Below are 19,721 nucleotides of genomic sequence, written 5' to 3'. Positions count from 1 at the left end.
GTAATCTGCCTGCCCTCCATTTTCCCAGCATTCGTCAGTTGTCACTACTTTATCACCTTAATCACTCTTTTAGCTACTGTCTTGTGATTTGCATAAAGCCTATGTACTAATTTGACCAAAAATGCCAGTCAATTCAAACTAATAACATGCATTGTACCTAATGTCCAAATGGTCCATGTGGCATTGTAAGGCAGTTCACCCTAGCTTTTATTTCTTATAATTTGGTCAAATTTTGTGCTTGTTAAGTTTTTTTTTAATCACATTTCATATGTACAATATACAGTACATATATTAGTTAAAAGTAAATAGTAAAAAACAAAAAAAACAAAAAAACATTTTATCATTAACGAAAATCACTGCAATGTTTAAATTTACAGCAAAATTAATCTTTTGAATATAAACTAAAAAGAAAAAATAGGTTATACACTTGCACATATACAGTACATATATACTATCCATACATATCTTTGGGTTTTGAGATGTTAATTCCCAAGTGACTGCTACTGTCAGTGACGTAACTAGTTTAGGACACGGATTTTATTTATGGTAATTACACAGCAAGTATTTTAATAATGCTTTGACAAAGAAATCATCACAACATTGTTCTAACTCAGTGTTGCACAGTCATGAACTTGGCAAAGGAACAAAACACACAAAAAAAATCACAGTGTAGAACCATGTCCAAAGTGGCAGGTAATCTAACATCTCCATCATCTACGCATACAGATACAACAATGTTCTAACTCAAAGAAAAAAATATTAAAGGCTGAGCTGGAACTATTAGCATGTTATAATATGACTCAGTGTAGAAATTATGGTATTGTTATTGTAACCATTGTTGTTTCAGGATATATAATATCTTACTTTTTTGTCTGCCACACCAGTGTGCAATGACTGTCAGACAGGGGAAACAGGATTTTAATAAGGTAGGACAGGTGGATATGTGTTTTTGTGTGTGTGTGTGTGTGTGTGTGTGTTTGAGAGAGGGGGCACATTGTCTACATGCTAGTACGTTGTATTCTCACAATCTGGTTCTTGTTTAGCCTCTTTTTCAATGAAAACAGTATTTTTAAGTGGAAAAACGGTAGTAAACACTGGAAATTGAGTTGAAAAGGTGTAACCAAGAACCCACCAATATTATTTGCTTCATTCCATCACAAAAATGGGTGGGACTGGAACATACCAATTATTTATGTTATTCCAACAGTAAACTAGTGCGAAACATGCAGGAAAAGGAACATGCTGTCCATGTTCTTGAATTATATTTCAGTTAAATTTCCCATTATGACTAGCATCCTCAGTAATGTTATCACTTAATAAAAAGAAAACCCATTTAGATGTGAATGGTGCGAAATTCTTCAGCTTTCAAAATAGGGCGGAACAGAAAATGGTTTGAAAACCACCGTAGTAGACTACAGTATATCGAACTGGGATCGCTTTAGAGAAATATACATAAACTCCAAGTTACGGCCAAAGTCTAATACAAAGAAGAACTGATGATTTTCAGTCTGCTCAGACAGCGGTAACACCGGTTGACCTCCAGGGCTGAATCCTGAAAAGCTTGCCTGGGACCAGGGTTTAAGATCAAGCTAACCTGCCATACAGCAGGTTTCAGGGTATCAGTAGCCACTGCGGCTACATACCCAGACTTTCAATAAAACTGGTTTTTAAAAGAGGGGAATTTCTGAGCCCCATCTGTGAAACAAGCATTTCCTGAATTTCAGTTCAATAGATCCATTTAACTTTCCCCTTCTGATAACCCCCTTAAAAGACTGAGTATTCATTTCTGTAGCCCAGCCAATACCTGTAAACCATTGTCTACCATTTTTCTTCATTTCTACATTTTCTAAAGCAGCTAAGACAGTGAGTCCTCAGTCTAGTATCATAAAATAAACTCCATTTTTCTAAACGTCTGTGAGTGAATGCAGAACTCAGATCTAAAAATGGAAATTGCTCATAGGCATACAGAGCTCAATTGTGACCGTATTCAGTAATAACTGTTGCTTTCAAGGGGTTGTCACCGTTTTAAGTTATTTTTTGTTACAGTTTTGGTTTACTTGGTGGCACACCCTAACTCAGTAATGTAGGGTAGCTTGGTCTGTTGGTAGGCTGACGGATAAGAAGAGTGAGTGCCTGCAGTTGAGATAGACATCGATACAGCAAGTGTAGGCCCATGGGTTGGACTTCCCCAGTTCCTCACAAACACTGTAGTTGAGCGATATTGTGCCTTCTGTTACACAACACTTTTCACATCTTTATGGCTGAATGAAATTTTAAACTATCTGTAAACACACAACTGATACAGAAGTTAGTTTTCCTCCCACCGAGACAGGCGTCTCATGCACATGAGCAGAAAACACTTCTACAGTACTGACTGGGAACAATTGGGCTTTACACTCTGTGGTCTGTAAGTACAGCCCTGATAGTGATGCCTTATTTCACCCTGATTCTTCTCCCATGTATTGTTTGACAACTGTAATGGGCTTATTTCTGTGCACAAAGGCAAATCTGAGGCTGCTTTTATTTCTTCCCGTGTGGTATGAAGGCTTGGGCAGATGTGTGGTGGGTGGACAAAACGACAGTGTTGACAATATCTTCTTATCTGCTGGCTTTAACCCGATGGGAGCAAGGCCATGGCTGGATGCGCCTCTCTTATCACCATATCTACGTCTGCGGGGCCAACTCAGAGCCGCTGGCCAAACGTTTTTTTTACGCCGCCAAGCCCCCAGGTTTCAGGTGGGCTATTTTGTTCTCTTTGCAGTCAGAATGCAGGCTGTGGGCTGAGGAACAATACTGTGTTCAGAGAGCAGGGAAGAAACTGCACGTAGCGATCCCCACATCATATTATGCAAGGGAACTCCCTGTTACCCCTGTTTCCAAGCAAGTATGGCTTTTTACCTTTCATTTAGAGAGTTCACGTACCTCTGTCGAGTCAAATAACACCTCAGATCAGCCCAGGAAGAGACCATTTATATAAAAAAAACTAACTCTTAAGGTCATCAAAATCACTGCTGTTGTTTGTTTTATTAATCAATTTATTTATCTTTCAGATGGAAAAATTTCCCAATCTGTTGATTTGTTCACTTGTTTGTATGTGCAGGGATAAAATAAGACAAAATTAGAAAAAAAAACACATCATTCTGACAAAAATCTACAACAAAAAAAAATCTGTGAAAAAATGAATAATTAATTGACGTAAAAAAATAAAATTTGGTGTAGCATCTTAAGTGGGGTTATACTGACTTATAATATGGAACCGTGAAGTAAAACTCTAGTTAACCATTCTAATGCTTCTCCACAGCAAATGCCATTTGTAACACTTGAATAAAACCCAGTAAGGGCAGCTCCATGTTCACTGACCACAGGTCCAAGGTTGATGTGATAGTACGTGTTTAGTAACTTTTTAAATCCTGGTGCGCATTCTGTCCAGGTTCACTGCAGGGACATACTCGTGAGAGGAATCATAGAGGTGAGTCACAGTTTGAGCTTCTTATTATAGAATAATGATTATGAGCAGAATAATTTGAATTTATAGTTTATAATATGCAAGATCATAATATATTCTAGAAATAAGTAGGTATAGGTGCAACACACACAAATGAGATTGGAAATAGACTACCTGAAATGAAAACTAGTAAAAGAACTTTTAGTGACTGAGGACTCCCTTTAAGGGCAACTGTTATTACCTGTCCATATTGCTAGTTTTAAACAACACACTCCTTAAACTATTGTAGTTCTACTACTGAACTTTGGCCACTGATAATTCACTCACGTGTTGTGACAATACGGTTGATGAAAGAGAACTCTTCTCAAAGAAGCAAATTCTGACGCAAAAGATCTAAAATGGGTTTAATGTGCCACTAGATTTCGCCCACATCTCTATTATTAAAAATAGTAACATGAAGCAAGTAGATGTCAGACCACAAGGTTATTAATAAGTGTGCAATAATCAAATGCTTTAATACTGCTTATTACAGTGTAGTGTGCATGGAGGATGATGAATGGAGACAAATGATTTTGATTGTGCACTGTTCCTTGCATTTTATAAATAAAAACATCTTTACAATTTAACAGTCTGAAGGACATGCCTGTGCAGTGCCTGTTTATAATTTCAGTCTAGGGCCAATGGAATTTTCTGAGATGTGATGGACTGTAATCAGAAAACAATATGTTTTTGTTTTATCAATGTAATAAGACAGGATTTATTTCGGTAGATATAAAGCATAGGCGTACACATGCTGCCAGTTTATATTGGTCGGTATATGCGGGGGCACACATCCTGTAGAGTAGCTAAAGTTGAGAACTATCAGCCAATCCTTACCCCAACCCGTCCCCACAGGGGTGTGTGGGGCCCCTTCTCTTTGCAGTATAGACCAGTTCCTTGGGTCCAATTTTCTGCTCACATGGACTCTCTTATCACTGCTACGTAGACAATACCCAACTATACCTGTCATTACCGCCAGATGACCCAACAGTCTCTGCACAGAACTCAGCTTGTCTCGCAGACAGACACATGGATGAAGGAACACCACCTTCAACTAAACCTCTTTAAGACTGAACTCTTGGTCATCCTGGTCAGTCAATCTCTCCATCACAATATCAAAATCAAAATTATCTCCTCACCTCTCACAAAACCACTAAGGTTCCTAACCTGCCTGCTATCCTTCTCTTGATGTGATCTGTCTCTGTCTCTCACAACGGCCTTACGTGGCTCAGTATATCACCCAACTCTTGGTACAGACCACGGTTATCTCTTGCTTAACTACTGCGATGCCCAGCATTGTGAAACCCTTACGGATGGTCCACAATGCGGTGGTGCATCTGGTTTTCAATCAGGCTAATAGGGCACATGTCACTCCACTGCTCATTGACCTCCACTGGGTACCCATGGCTGCCTGAATCAAATTCAAGTCACTACTGTTTGCCTACAGAGTGAGTTCTGGGTCTGCACCCATCAACTTGAACTCAATCATGCAGGCTTATGCTCCTTCTCAGTCACTGTGTTCCTCCAAGGCACATTATCTGGCATTGCAACCCCTATGCACAAGGGAATGTCAGCCCAGACTGTTCTTGTTTGTGGTTCCACGATGGTGGAACAAGCTACCAAATGTTATCAGACCAGGGACTTCCCTCTCTATCTTCAAGAATATCTTGAAGACTATTCTCTTCTGGGAGTACCTCCTCCTCTAACACCTCTAACACCCTAACATGCCTAACTTGCACTTACTGTGCACATTACCTGATCTCCTTGCACTTTGTCTCATTGAACAGATTTAGTACTTAGTGCCTACTCCAAGGTCTACTACTGTACTTTAGCTTGAATGTTGTTCCATTCCAAATGTAAATATAAAGGGAATATATGCAATTAATAGAACTTTGAACCAGTAGACCTGTAGCCTGAGGGGGAGACTCTATTCTATTGTACGGATGATGATGACAAAAGCTCAGCATCTGCTCCCCAAGAACAAGCACATTGAGGGGCTAATAGTATACATGCAGTAGGTTAATAGAGAGGGTGTCCAAGGTCAAACCATACAGGAAACACAAACTCAAAACTGGGCTTTGATATTTCAAGATGGATTAGACAATAATGCAGATTTTCTGGCCTTCAAAAGAAGGCTTAGGAGCAACAAGAAAAAAAGGAAACACTACAATGTCACTCACGAAAAAAATCAATCAATTCAGAAAAGCAATAGCAGTTATTAAATTCATTAGGAAGAAGCCCCATTTCCCCCATGGTAGGTATAATTAAGCAATGTGACATTAATGACAATAGAAATCCCTTTTTTAAAGGAATCTTCCAGGAAATTTCTAAAAAGAAGTTAATAGAATAGGTTTGTCAAAATATAATAAGAAGTTCAAAATTTTAAGGGCAAAGATTTGAATGTTCATTCATGTAATGTACTTTCCGTATGCACATACACTTTCAGAATTGTGGAGCCTTAACCCAGCAGTAAAAACAACTTTATTTTTATCGCACCTTTTAAAACAATATTATAAAGTGCTTTATATGTTACAAGGTGGGTGGAAAGCAAGAGCTAACAATGGATAAGTCAGAAATCTACCAAAGATCAAACACATCAGGAAGGTAGACCACACCTAATAGAAATTTTCTTTTCACTTGACTTGCACCAACTTGGATTGAGGAAGGGCACTCAGTGGGAACATCCTGCCATAATTAGCAGAGGAACCCAAATGCAGGACACAAAACACAGAGTTCAAATCAACAAGAGTGCGTTTATTATTTATATAACTCGGCAGAGAGATTAGAGGAATGAGCGGGGGTTTTGAGCAAGGGGCTGAAGGAAGGAGGCAGCAGGAAGAGAGGGAGATGTTAGGGGAGCAGGAAAGGTGGCTGTCCTGGAAGCTGAGGAATGGGTAGATGAGTGGACAAGCAGGAAGGGTCTGGAGGGGCAGAGGGAAGCAGGTAGCAGATGAAGAGGGAGCTGTGTGGAGAGCAGGGAATGCAGCCGTCTTGGGAAGCCAGGGAAAGAGTAGATGAGTGGGAAGGCAGGTGGGGTTCTGAGGGCTGGTGGCTGGCAAGGCAAGCACGTGGTCTGGAGCAAGGCAGTCTGATGTGTTGGCAGGCAAACAGGTGAGTAGTGGTCCTGAAGACAAAGAGACAAAGAACGAGAGAGACGAGGAAAAAGCATTGAAGCAAGAACGTACAATGTGATTTCTAAGTGGCCTGAGCGTAATCTACCAGACTGGTGAAATCAATGATCTGGTGAGGAGTTGCTGTAGGACCGGGGAATATATACTGCATGCTTGATGAGCTGAAGGACTGCAGGTATGCTGGCCGATAGGCAACAGGTGGCTGAGAGAGAGGGAGATAGGGAGGAGAAAGGGAGAAGGAGGAGCACCACGACACAGACACACCTACACCTACACATACACATACACACACACACACACACACACACACACACACACACACACACACACAGACAGACGAGGGTAAGAAAGAAAACACAGGGAAAAGGGAAACGCTAATAACATAAAGGAAAAAACTGGAGTCACGGCCTAGACCGTGACACATCCTTTAACTCCGGTCAGAAAGCACCTATGAGGAAACAGTGATGACATGGATTTCCAAAATTGGAGATCATAATAAGCTCGACTTAGGTCAGATATTTGGATTTTAATGATAAACTAATTTTCACTGGGGATGTATTTGAGCCAAACTTGCAAAGTAAGTAGCTTTTATTGTGAGGTTGACGCGGATGAAATCCGGAACGCTTCATTGTGGCGCATGAGCGCGCACGGAATGTTTTGACGGTTACACAGGAGAGCTGTCAAGACAGTACCTGTACAGTAAGGTCTCTGATGTTGTCATTTTTGTTGATTTTGGAAAAACACGTGCTCATGTTAATGGTTGCTGTGATTGTGTATTCTGTATAAGCAGCTTAATGCTTTTTAACAGTGTAACCTTGGCGAGTAACTGTGAGTGTTAGCACAACGTTTGGGAAGGGGCGACTTTTAGCTAGCAGCAGGACTTTGTCATTAGCAGCTAAATAATATAGTTAGCTAATTATTTTAATGAAACCAAGATTATGCATAGGATCAGGCACGCTTGAGACCCCGTCAGACATTGAATTTCTCAGGCTGTTAAGGCTGTAAAAAGCTGCTGTCTGACTGCTGGCTAACACACCTTCTTAGTGATTATGTGTTGATCCAATTATCTAAGCTAGCTGGCCAGCCATTCTTAACGTAGTTCCTTGTAAACAGTATACTACAGATAAATGAACTCCCTTTAACTCATTTGTCTGATAGAGGTTTTTCTTTCCCACTGTGTTAGCTTAAGCAATAGGGACCCAAAGCAGGACTGAGGTAAAATGTTGAGTTAATGTTGAGTGTGTACACACACTTTAAGGGAAAACGTTTAAAAAGGTGTCATTCACCCCCTGTTGTGTACCATGTCTCCTGCTGTGAATATGTGGATCGACTCAAACGACAACAAGTACATTTTGAGGACTCACACAGGGAGCATGATGTCCAAACATAGATAAGAGATTAGAGATTTCTTCTCAGAGAAGCCAGACGTTGCTGTGTCCCGGTGCTTCTCCTTAAGTTGTCAGGCTCTTTACAGTCAGTCGTTTCTGCAGTGGTTAAGTGTTGAAATCGGTGTGAAAAGAGTGAAGTCAATAACTATGGTACCTATAAACCCATATAGTACTGTAGCTAGACATTGAGAAACTCAGTACAGATCATCACCTCACTTAGTGTTAATGGCCAAATGTATCTATCTGAGAAAGATGTTGCTTTTTTTTTTTTTTTTTTTTACTACCAGTGCACTTGAAATGAAACCTGAAACATGCACACTTGTCTGGTATATGGACTGTCTTATATTAATGTTCATCATCTGACTTTGGCTACTTAGAAATCATGATCAAAGCACTATTATATTGTACCTAACTATAGCACGCAGTGTTAATAATTGTTAAAGTGAACCCATAACTGATCTTAACTTATCAGTCAATACTTAGTTAGGTATTAACATCAGATGGTCCAAATAAAATGAAACCAGTAGACTCTATTTGCAGTATGTACTTCTCTGGATCATGTGGCCACAAGCCGAAACATGTTGGTTACACAATAAAGATGTTCTCTATACTACAGGTGTTGCTGACCTCTTCAGATTATGTACTTCAGAAATTACAATGCATTTTTACCAGCCACAACAGCATGGCTGGTATGGTTTTCATCATGTCAGTCCGTGTGTGTGTGTGTGTGTGTGTGTGTGTGTGTGTGTGTGTGTGTGTGTGTGTGTGTGTGTGTGTGTGTGTGTGTGTGTGTGTGTGATATCATGGCAAAACGTGGTCCCGGAGAAATTGACAGTAGCGGGAACTAACACAGAGGTGGTTTTGAGTACTTTGGCAGGTGTTTTTATGTCTGTCTATCTATCTGTCTGTCCGTCTGACTGTGGGCAGATTTTGTCACCACGACAGTGTCACAACCATGCAAGATGTAGTCACGAAACTTTACATGTGTGTAGTTGAGATCAAAATGAAGGCTGGATTCAAAGATGGGTGTGGTCTGAACCTTTACTAGTGAGTACTAGTGTAATAATGTAGCAGTAACCACTGAGTTCTCATGGGTCCAACCGTGCAAACATGTTTACGGTTGTTGCAGTTGTTTTTATCCCATTGCAACATGGTCTCTAGTTTAAGTGTTTAAATTATTAGTTTATTAATTGTGGAGTTGATAGATTAGAAAATGAATAGACAACAATTTTGGTCATAATTGAACTGTTTAGGTCAATTATCAGGCACAAATTTCACAAACATTGCTTTTGGACAGTTGGTCAGACAAAACAAGATGTCGTGGGCTCTAGGAAATTCTTTTGGACATTTGTCATTGTTTACTTACATTTCATAGACTGAACGATCAAGAGAAAAAATAATCAACAAAATAATGAAAGATGGGATTAACTGAGTCACAAGTAGCAGCAGGTTGTAAATAGCTATCTTCAATCAGTTTACCAAACAAAATACCAAAGGCAGTTGCCAATGATGTGGACCCAGACTTAGATATTACATGTTTTGCTTGTTTGATGCATGTCTCAACTTGATATCTAAAACAGAAAGTGTAACTGCAAGTCAGCTGTATGTGTTCTTTTCACTTTTTGTTTATACAGTTTCAGCAAAATGTTTATGTAGTCAGTGACGTAAAATGTTTTATTTCTATGCATTCTTTACAGACCTTTAGGATGGCCCAGGCAGACAGCAAGGTAGTTGTTCTGGGAGCATTGGCTGGAGTGGCTGGTATCAGTTTGGCTGTGGCATGCTACCAGGGCTTCAGGTCAAGACGAAGAGTCTCATGGCCGGGATTCTACCTCAACCGCACTAATGAACAGGGCACTGGCGTCATGTTGGTGGATGGTCCAGGTCTGCCCAGGGGTCAGGCTGAGGTGCTAGAGCGCCTTGAGGCCCTGATCCAGTGCGTGTCCGAGCTGAAGGATGAGATGAAGGCGTTGAAGAATGCTCTGCCGACACTGCAGAACCAAGTCAGGGAAGAATTGAGGGGACATGATGAAGTGCATCGACCCAGCCCTCTACACAGGACCACACCAACACGGAGGAAAAGAGCCGCAGGCACTATCACAGGCACCAGAGCCGGGGGTCGGAGCTCAGAGGAGGCGGAGAGTGAGGGAGGGTGAGTACTTTAAAAGCTGTAAATTGGGGAGAACTTGTAATGCTTTCAGTATTCCATTTTTCTCATCTGTGATCATTCATTTCTCAGGAATGTATCCTTACATAGTTCTTTTTTCAGATTTTCCAAACTCAGTTTGGATCTTATGACAGTAGTGCAACTTCCTAAATTTACCCCTCAGATCAAGCCACAAAAGTATAACTATACCCTTTATCCTCATCCCTTCAAAATGACACACTCACAAATTTTCAATTGTCTTATTTGAATCCAGCAGTTGTTTATTACAGAATTCAAATATTTACAGCGGTTCTATTCATTCTTTGACTCTCACAGGTGGAGAACACACAAACACAAACACAAACACGCACACACACACACACACACACACACACACACACACACACACACACACACACACACACACACACACACACACACACACACACACACACACACACACACACTATTTTCTAGACCAAACATTATTTGCATCATATTGAACATTAAACCTTTGTTTGGAAGTCATATTCTGGATGGTTGCTCCCATGACAACTATTCATTTGCTACATCACCTTTTGCTAAAACTGCCATACATTGTCTCATCACACTTGCCATCTATATGTACACAAATCACACACTGTGCCCTGCAATGCATGGATATATTAATGAATCTGTATCCAAACATTGCAGTCAGTTCATTCCAATGAGAGCATCTCATCTCTCACATATCGGCTGTCCTGAAATAGTACCTCCAATTTCTGCTTCCACCCTCCACTGTAGAACCCATAATGCATGTGAAATAGCGTCTTACTCTGGCGTAGCCACTGACTGCTCACATACATGAATGGCATGAAAATAACACATCAGCAAGACTGATGGCTTTTAAATACATAAATGATCTAAACTGATGGCTTTAAATTGTGACTAGTCCAACTAATTTTTGAATGTCTGGGATGCTCAGGAAATGTTATTCTTAGGTGAACTGCAGTTTATTTTATGAAAGATATGTATGGCAGAAAGTCTTTCTGGATCCCAAGGGGTCATGTGACTTGTTGATCGTGGCCAGTATACCAGAACTGCAGCACAATGTAGTGCTGTTCTGGTGGACCGGTACAATATCACCAGGTTGTATGTAACTGCAGTGACTGCCTCTCATAAGACTTTTGAATGAATTTATTTTAAAATTCCTATCATGAATAATAATTACACATTTGTATAGTAAGGATACAGAATAGAGTGTCCTGCACTAGGAAGGAAGATAGTTTTTCTAACTAGGTAAATAAAATAGGTCAACAATTAAAGGTGTTTGAAAGCCACTTTTAGAGTCTGGCTCATCACATATTACTTTGACATATGGATGCTGTTATTAATCATCTCTTAATGTAAGTCATTCCAGTGGGTAAGTACAGGATAGATAAACAACAGATAAATATCTCAGCAGGTGGCAAACTGCAATTTGATTTCAGGTCAACTTCCGATGTTACAACCTTATTTATTGATCACTATGTGGATCAAAAATCTTGTGGCCCTCCTACTTTACCAGTTAAACTCACCTGCTCGTTTAATGCACTAAATTATAGTTATGACACAATGCCTGAGGTGCTGCAGAGAACAGCCGACTAATCAAGCACCGCATGCCCAGTCACCCACCTCCACCCTCAGCCAAATGCCTTGAACTCACGCCAACTTTAGATAACATAAACAACAGATGTGTTCCTTTTGAATGGACTACCATTTAAAATCTCATCTAATAAAAACAAATATCAACAGTTAAATGATGATGACTAAGCCAAGGGTTTAATGTTTTCAGCAGTCAGGCAGACCTCAGTTTTTTTGGACATGATTATAGATATTTTCAACACGCGACTCAGAAATTGTATCAAATCTGAGGAACATATCAGAGAACGCTGAGTTTGGATATTGTAGCACATGGAGATCTATGCATGGACCTGGATGGAGATTTTGTCTGTCATTCGAGTACTTAACCTGGATTGACCGCTGCTTCATTTGTGTAGAAAGTAGAGCATGTGAAGTGCCAAGAAGACTTCAAAACACTAACTGCAGCTGCTTTCACATCCTAACCATGCAGTTTTTAGGTGTGCAGTGAGCCTTGGATCAGAGTTGTATGGCTCCTCCCCATCTCTGTTACTGTTCTCGCAATGATTAATCAGTTGCCTTGGAGCAATTTTTTTTACAACCACAACAACATAAAAGAGGCCAACTGAACAATCCAATCCAATGTTTTTTACCGTCTGTGTCCTCTAAGAATCACATTCCATGCAAAGGTTGGGTTGAGTGGGGTTTTTTTGTTTTTGTTTTTTGTTTTTTCTTTTTTTGTGCGTATGTTTATTCCAGGAAAGAAGCCAACATCAGTTGTCATATAATGTTTTAGATTCTTGAGATAATTCAGATGCAACCAGATGCACGTGGGCATAAACAAATCTTATCAGAAAAAAGTAAATCACAAACTTCTTTCAATATGATTTTTCTTGTTTTTTGTCTCTTGAACATTTAGGGTGACAACACAACTTTTCATGCCGGTTGTGTTTAATTATTGACACGACACAGGTCAAATTACATTTTTCTGGAAAATTATATGAGAAATTTTCCTCTCCAGATACACTAAAGTATTTCAGGTCATGTACGTTTGTTGTCATTGGAAGTAAGACAGCTCATAGACAAGAAATCACACCATATCATATGAGTCTTCTTTCACAATGGATAAACATTTCAGGACACCCTACATATACTTATGTTACCATCACCATCCTCATTGGCCGATGGAGGTGCAAGAGAGCCCTCTAGCAGATGTGGTTCACAGGTTTTGAGTGACAGTCGTTGGCTGCATGAAATGCTCCTAATTACAGTTCGGATTATTATGCTTTAAGAGAAATCACATCATGAAACACCTCCCATAATTAAAGAGCCTTTCCTGCTGCTCTTTTATTTGTATGAGCAGAGGGTGTGGGGGTTTGTGGGAATAATGCAATGAAGAAATTCCAGCCCCTTAGGGAATGAGTAGCGTTCCCCCAGAGCAGCCAGTTACACCCCTAATCCTCACATCGATTTAAAGGGCTCTTCGTGTCTGTTCAGCTGGCTTGGAAGTGACACACAAAAGCCCTGTAAAAGCTGTGATTCTAAGGCCTGGGTAATAGGCATTGCCACCCCTTGCCTGTTGATATCTAAAGTCTTGAGAATTTAATTAAAATTAGCAAGATTAGCGTATTTATTGCTATGTGCAAAATATAAACTTGCAAGCATCTCCGTTTTTCTGCCCCAGAAACGAGTAGAATCCATCTTGAGGTGTTGCATACTCTCAGTTTAAGTAGCAATGAGCATCTGATTTAATAAATTAGAGAAAAAAAAACGTGAATTTGAAATTTGATTTAACTAATGTAAATAATGTCATTAGTGGGGCAGCAGATTTCCGGCAGGGGTTATTATGAAAGTATGAGCAGGACCTTCACCAAATCTTTGTGCAGCAAGCTATGCTGCAGGACATGATAGTTGCACCTCATGAATAGGCAAATGCCTATTTTCGTGACATTCTGGAGTTGATTCTTTTTGCAAGCTTAATGGTTTTCTAACATTTGTGTTTACATGTTTTTTCTAGTTGCATAATTGCAGATGATTAATTACAAAAATATAGGAACTATTCTTTTTCTAAATCTCTGTAGATTAGACTTTGTCCTGTATATTTACAAAGTTATTTCAAGTTTGGCCAGTGTTGACAGAATGTCTGATAAGATGGTCTAGCTCCAACCTGAGTCTAAAGTATGAATCCCCAGATTCATTCCAGTTGGTTGGTTAGTCTGTGTAATAATAACGCATATTTCAGCACTTCTGTAGAAATGTTCAGCACTAACAGGAAAATCAGCGTGACAAAATTATCGAGCAGGGTAGTGTCGATCAAAACAGGGAACATGTAAACCCAGCCACTGAAAGGTTGTAAGTTCCAGCTGTTTACTCCATTCACTCCTCATATATCCCAACGGCATCTTCAGAGCTACCTCTCTGCAGGTAAGGAGACCCATCAATCACCCTGTCTGTGTGCCAAGCTGTCAGAGGCCTTATTTAAAGGTGTCTTGTAGGAACTTGTAATTCCTTGAACAGTTCCCACTAAGTTTATTATTCACATCGTCACTGTAGCTCAAGGACATTACCACTTCTTTTTTCCTTTAAAAAAAAAAAAAAAAGCATTTATGACACTGGATAGTTATTGATTTAAGCAGCTGTTTTGTTTAGTGATGGGCAAGCCTGATCAACACACAGAAATGTTTAGAAAGAGAAAAACGGGCTCATTGTCTGCATTGTGATTAAAAGCTTTACTATGTTTTCCCTGTGACGTCATAGTATGTGTTGCTCCACAGCTGTCTGTATCCAAGATATTGACATTTATATCCCCAGATTCATACTTCAATAAAAGGCTTTTAGCCAAAAAAAACATGTTTATTGAATAGAGCTACAACAGTACAGTGTATACAGTGCACACAGAGCAGACACTTCCAGCTGTCCATTGTATCCCCAATCAACCTGGCCGGTCTCTGACCTACAGTACATCTGTCGACTTTGACTCCTACCACATCTCCCATTCGCGTTTGCTTCATTGGACCTACAGCCTCGACTGCAAAAGGCTCTTAAATGTAAATTTTGGGAGCAATGAATTGTTGATCATGCTCCCTGAATTGTTGTCTCCTTTTTTCTATGATACATTCAAGAGGCAATAATCAGTATTTTTTTTATATTAACAATGTATCGCATGACCACATGTATGTTAAAGGAGTCACTCTTAGTGATGAACCCACAGAGAATTTTCTTCCAACTTTGCAGTTCCTTCCAGCTTTACACTGCGTTTTAGCATCTATCAGCTCATTGTTTTGATTTTATGGTCTGCAAATTTACTGTTTTGGTTCACTCTCACTGCTCTCATAGTTGTTTTCACCTGCAGCAGGCAGCTGTATGAGTGATAAGGACCAATCTGTGTCCTTGCATCCCTGGCAATCTTGACAAATCTATTATTACCATTAGAGGACTAAACTTTTCTTTAGGTCACTCTCACCAACCATGACTCTTTTTCTTTCACATTTCTTTTCTGTTTCTTATTCATTTCTTGAGTTTCATCCTCTGTAAGTGTAGGTGTCATCTGGCCTCCTTTTCGGATTTATTCCTTTCCTCTCTGCCTTTTGGAAAAATTACAAGCCAGAGTTCCATTTTTATACAACTGTGTACAAAAACCCATTTCCAAATTTGTCTCTTCCTCCTGCTATTTTAAGAACAAAGTGTTACAACATCCCAACATAAGTGCTACTTATGGTTTCATAAACACATAAGATTAATTGTTGCGTTCATTATTGACATGTAATGTTATCGTGTGTCTGTGACAAATGAGTGACAGGTTATTTTTCACCCAACATTAGTTTCAACTATGTGTTACTAACCACAACAGAGGACTTTCTAAAGTTAGAAACCAAGTTATGTTTGGAGAAGGTGGTTCATGAGCTGATCAGTGGGAATGTGAAAGTTAAAATCTAAAGAGCCATTCCCTGTCCAGCCTTTGGGGGGGATAGAGAATAAATAACTGGACTCTCTCCAGTCAGTCAACCATTGTTGTAGAGCAGGCTTTGATTGGTCCTGTCACCACAGCTACACGAACTGAATAAGATGGGCTGCATGTTCCAAGGCCCAGTGATGTTGGGATGGTAACTCGGGTTTGTTTTGAACAGTGTATCCGTGGAGACTGCCATTACTAAGCCCTATTGAGACATCCATTCATTGCCCCTTGGGGTCTGTATCCTGAAAGGCTGATCTCACTTAGTGCGCACACAGCCTGTGAAAAACAGAATTCAAAGCTTTCTAGTCTTTAACTTTACATAGTACGTAGAGTGTTACGAGGTTGGACACAGCATGGGTAGATGGCATTGTACTGTTTCTTTTAGTTGAATACAAAGTGGAAGATAAAACCTAATTTTGCCGTGGGCTGTTTTTTATACAAGTAACAGATTTTCTGATTCTGGCACTGACTTGGTATTATGAGTTTTGCTTACCTTTGTCATGGGGGTTATGTTTTCATCCATGTCTGTTTGTTGGTTAATTTGTCAGCAGGATTACACAAGAAGTACTGAACCGATTTGCACCAAACTTGGTGGAGGGCGGGGCATGGGTCAGGGAAGCACCCATTACATTTTGGGGCAAATCCAGATCCCTTACTATGACTTTGAATTTTTTTTTCTGAAGTCTGGTGTAAATTGTTTGAGATTAGCTTTGGCGGATGTCTGTGCTCTGAGTGCATTTCTAGTTATACAAGGATTCCTTATCATCGTCAGTTTTAAAATACCTATGTAAGTTAGAATAGCTATATCACTGGAATGCCTTATTTAGGATGTGTGTCCATAGTGTTTATCAAACTAATATACTCATTATCAATTAAACTAATCGAACAGTCTATAAAATGCCTCAACCAAAAAAAAATACAACTTACCAGAACCCATAGTTCAAATTAGTGCTGAAAAATTCAGTTTCGGATTAATTAATTTAGTTGATCAACAGAAAATTGATTGTCATCAATTTTGAAAATCAAGCAATCATTCAGGATATTTATTAGGCAAAAATGCCAAACATTTTTTGGAAGACAGCTTATAAAATCTGACAAAAAAAAACAACAAAACAGCAGTTTAAAGATGTCACACTGGGCTCTGGGAAATTTTGATATGCATTTCTCATTGACTGAATGATCAAATGATGAGTTGAAAAAATAATTCAAAAATCCAAATGTATTGGACTTACAGAAAACAGAGAAAAGCAAGCCATTTCTCATTTGTGAAACAGTTCTTGGCAAATGGTGGTATTTTTTATTTGGTAATGATTTAAATTATTCATCATTTATCAAAATTGTCAGATTGTCTGTCGATGTAACAAATGGTTTGACCACTCCTATCAATACTATAAAGTTAAAGTCTGAATGGGCCAAAGGTGTCAAATACCACATCATAGTCAACCTCTTCCATTAAATCTGCACCATGAGCATCATTTCCATGTTCATCAATTACCCGAAGTTGTTAACCTGTGAATGTTTTGCATGTATTTTTTTAATTTTTTTTAATTTTTGCATGTAAGAACAGGCAATAAATGTGTTTGTTTTTTTTCTTTTTTCTGACCTGCACTTCTACTTGCCTGCAATAAATAATTTCATTTCTTGTCATGTGTGAGTCATAGGAGTGCCTGCTGGTATATTATGTACCTAGACAGTGTTGAAATAAAGATGAAAATATTTAGACTTGTTCTTTCAGAGCTGTGCACTGCTAATAACATTGCAAGGATTATAATGGTTCCTGCACAAACATATATACATTATGTAAACACACACAGTAATACAAATAGATCCTTAGCTTCTTTTTCTTTCAACTCAAGTGATTTATGAGCCATGGAATGGCGTGACAGGAATGTGCTGATCACTCAGTACTGTGCTGCCTGTCTCTCCAGCTATTGAGTAAATCACTGCTGGGAGGGAGGGAAAATGGACTGCTGAATGAATAAAAGAACAAAGGGATGAATGAATTAGGGATGAATGAATGATACAAGTCCAATAATATGTCTTGCTACAGTTAAATGGCAGGTCTATTTATTACAAGGCAGTGCTCTATAATAAGGTGCGACCAGACAAAAAAGGAAGACCACACCAGTCAGAGTAAACACAAAAGCACATCCATTCAGATTTTTTAAGATTTGGTGTATTGGCCAATAAATGGTTTGAGCCTTGCCTTCAGGTTTAAAGGTTTACTCAGGAGTTAGTGCAGAGAGTAAGATTGTAGAAAGGCTTTGGCGTACTATCCCAAAATTGATGGTGTAAAAACAGATGGAAATTAAAATGAAGATATTGTAAAATCTAGTTTTTCGAACAGTTATGGTGATTCTCTGTTTCCTCCTAAACTGTTGAATGTGAATAGAGTACAATCCAATGGGTCACGTGTTCTCACTTTATATCAAAAAATGTCTCAAAATATTTCAACTACTATCGTTTTTTATCTGTTCTTTAAAGCAAACATATGTACATTTTGAAAGAAGGAAGAACATAATCTCCCTTTTACAAAAGTAAAATTAATAATCAATAAAATGCACCCTCACTCAATTTACTACACTCAGGGGTCTTTCAATCACAGCCTTACTCAGTCAGGTATTACCAGTATCTTATGGTGGCTAATTTTAGCTGATGTTTGCAAACTTTAGATAGATATTGCTGTGTAACTGAATTTTCCTGTTTTAGCTCCTTAACATTATGACTAATCTCTACTTGACCTGTTGTTACACTAGATTTTAGCATTAGCCATCTTGTAATCGTAACGTGTGGCCACAGCAAAAGTTACATATGTTTGCTCCAAACCTGCATTAACTAATGTTTTAGCCCCTTGGGGGCAGCAAAACAGATAATTTGATCCACTATTAATGTAGAAATGATGAATATAGTAGCTTTTATACAACACAACACTGACATATTTGCATACCAAGAAACAGAGAGCAACATTAGCATTCATTTAGAGTCATGTTTCTGAACATCTGGGGAATGTAAGTCCAATATTCTCCTTTTAGCTCTCATGACAGTTGTATGAGCAGTGAGAGTGAAGCAAAACAGTAAGTGGTGAGCCGTAAATCCAAAACAATAAACTTAAATATGCTTAAACGCTCCGTGGATCGAGAGGAACACCATAGCTAGGTGACAAATCTCTGTGGGTTGCTCACTGTGGGCGACACTTTTCTCTTCAACATAGTCCTGTGATCCATTGTTTATATAAAAATATTGAATGTAGTAGCTTTAAAGCAGATGCATTTTCATTTAAATTAGAATTCATTTACATTATAACAAAAAACATTGTACTTAAAATAGCACAGATTTCATTCATCTCAGCACACCATTGCTGCTTCTTTTCTTGACTGAAGTAAATCTCTGCAGCTCAAATGCCCTCATATTACTCCTGTAATCACAGCACTCAGGGTCGAAGGTGTGTTGTGGGGATGGAGTCAGGAAGCAGTCTCCAGCACGAGGTACCTGTTGGGTTTATGGTGTTGCTGTCTGTGGCCCGCTCTGACACATCCACCCAGAACCATGGCTGGTAGCCCAAAATATTCCCCTAACCACCAATGACGCACATGCAGCAGCTGCCAACGCTCAATAGAGGCTTTTCATATTTTCACCCTTGTCTATGTCTTTCATTTCTACCTATACCCTTAATATAGCAATTTTCTTTACTGCTGCTTCTTAAGTGTTAGCTTAGGGTGTTAGTTCATACAACTATAGTAGTTGAAAGGGTACCATAAAACATCTAATGGGAGCGTTGCGTGCCTCACTCTGACAAACAACTCTCCCTGTGATCGTGTAAAAGCCTTCAGGTATCCACATTATGACATCAGGAGTTCCTTAACAGCTAGTATTTATAAACAATTAAGTGACCCACTTATGTAAACAAACCCGGTGACATTTGTGTGTAAACAGGCAGTGATGAGTGATCCTTTATAATCAACACTTGGCCAAAAAAGGGCTTGTTAAAATGCTCATTAGGACAGGATTTTGATTGATC

At 39.2% G+C, this 19,721-nt stretch overlaps 1 protein-coding gene across 5 annotated transcripts in view; it reads left to right on the top strand.

The window, feature by feature from the left end:
• The first annotated feature begins 2,796 nt into the window (after positions 1-2,796).
• LOC120796038 (regulator of microtubule dynamics protein 2) overlaps positions 2,797-19,721 on the top strand; it is a 39,820-nt gene continuing 22,895 nt past the window's right edge. Inside the window, exons 1-2 of one of the 5 annotated variants that reach the window (XM_040138339.1) lie at positions 2,797-2,884; positions 9,701-10,155. In XM_040138339.1, the coding sequence (XP_039994273.1) occupies positions 9,710-10,155 (446 nt within the window). In that variant the 5' untranslated portion in view covers positions 2,797-2,884; positions 9,701-9,709. Of the gene's footprint in view, positions 2,885-7,130; positions 7,320-9,700; positions 10,156-19,721 lie in introns of those variants that run through there. The other 4 variants (XM_040138338.1, XM_040138335.1, XM_040138336.1 and 1 more) reach the window with 4 other exon arrangements.

Source organism: Xiphias gladius, chromosome 11 (genome assembly GCF_016859285.1).
Source record: "Xiphias gladius isolate SHS-SW01 ecotype Sanya breed wild chromosome 11, ASM1685928v1, whole genome shotgun sequence".
Lineage (NCBI taxonomy): Eukaryota > Metazoa > Chordata > Actinopteri > Istiophoriformes > Xiphiidae > Xiphias > Xiphias gladius.
The sequence above is the reverse complement of the archived record's forward strand: the minus strand, read 5'-3'. Positions and strand labels throughout refer to the sequence as shown.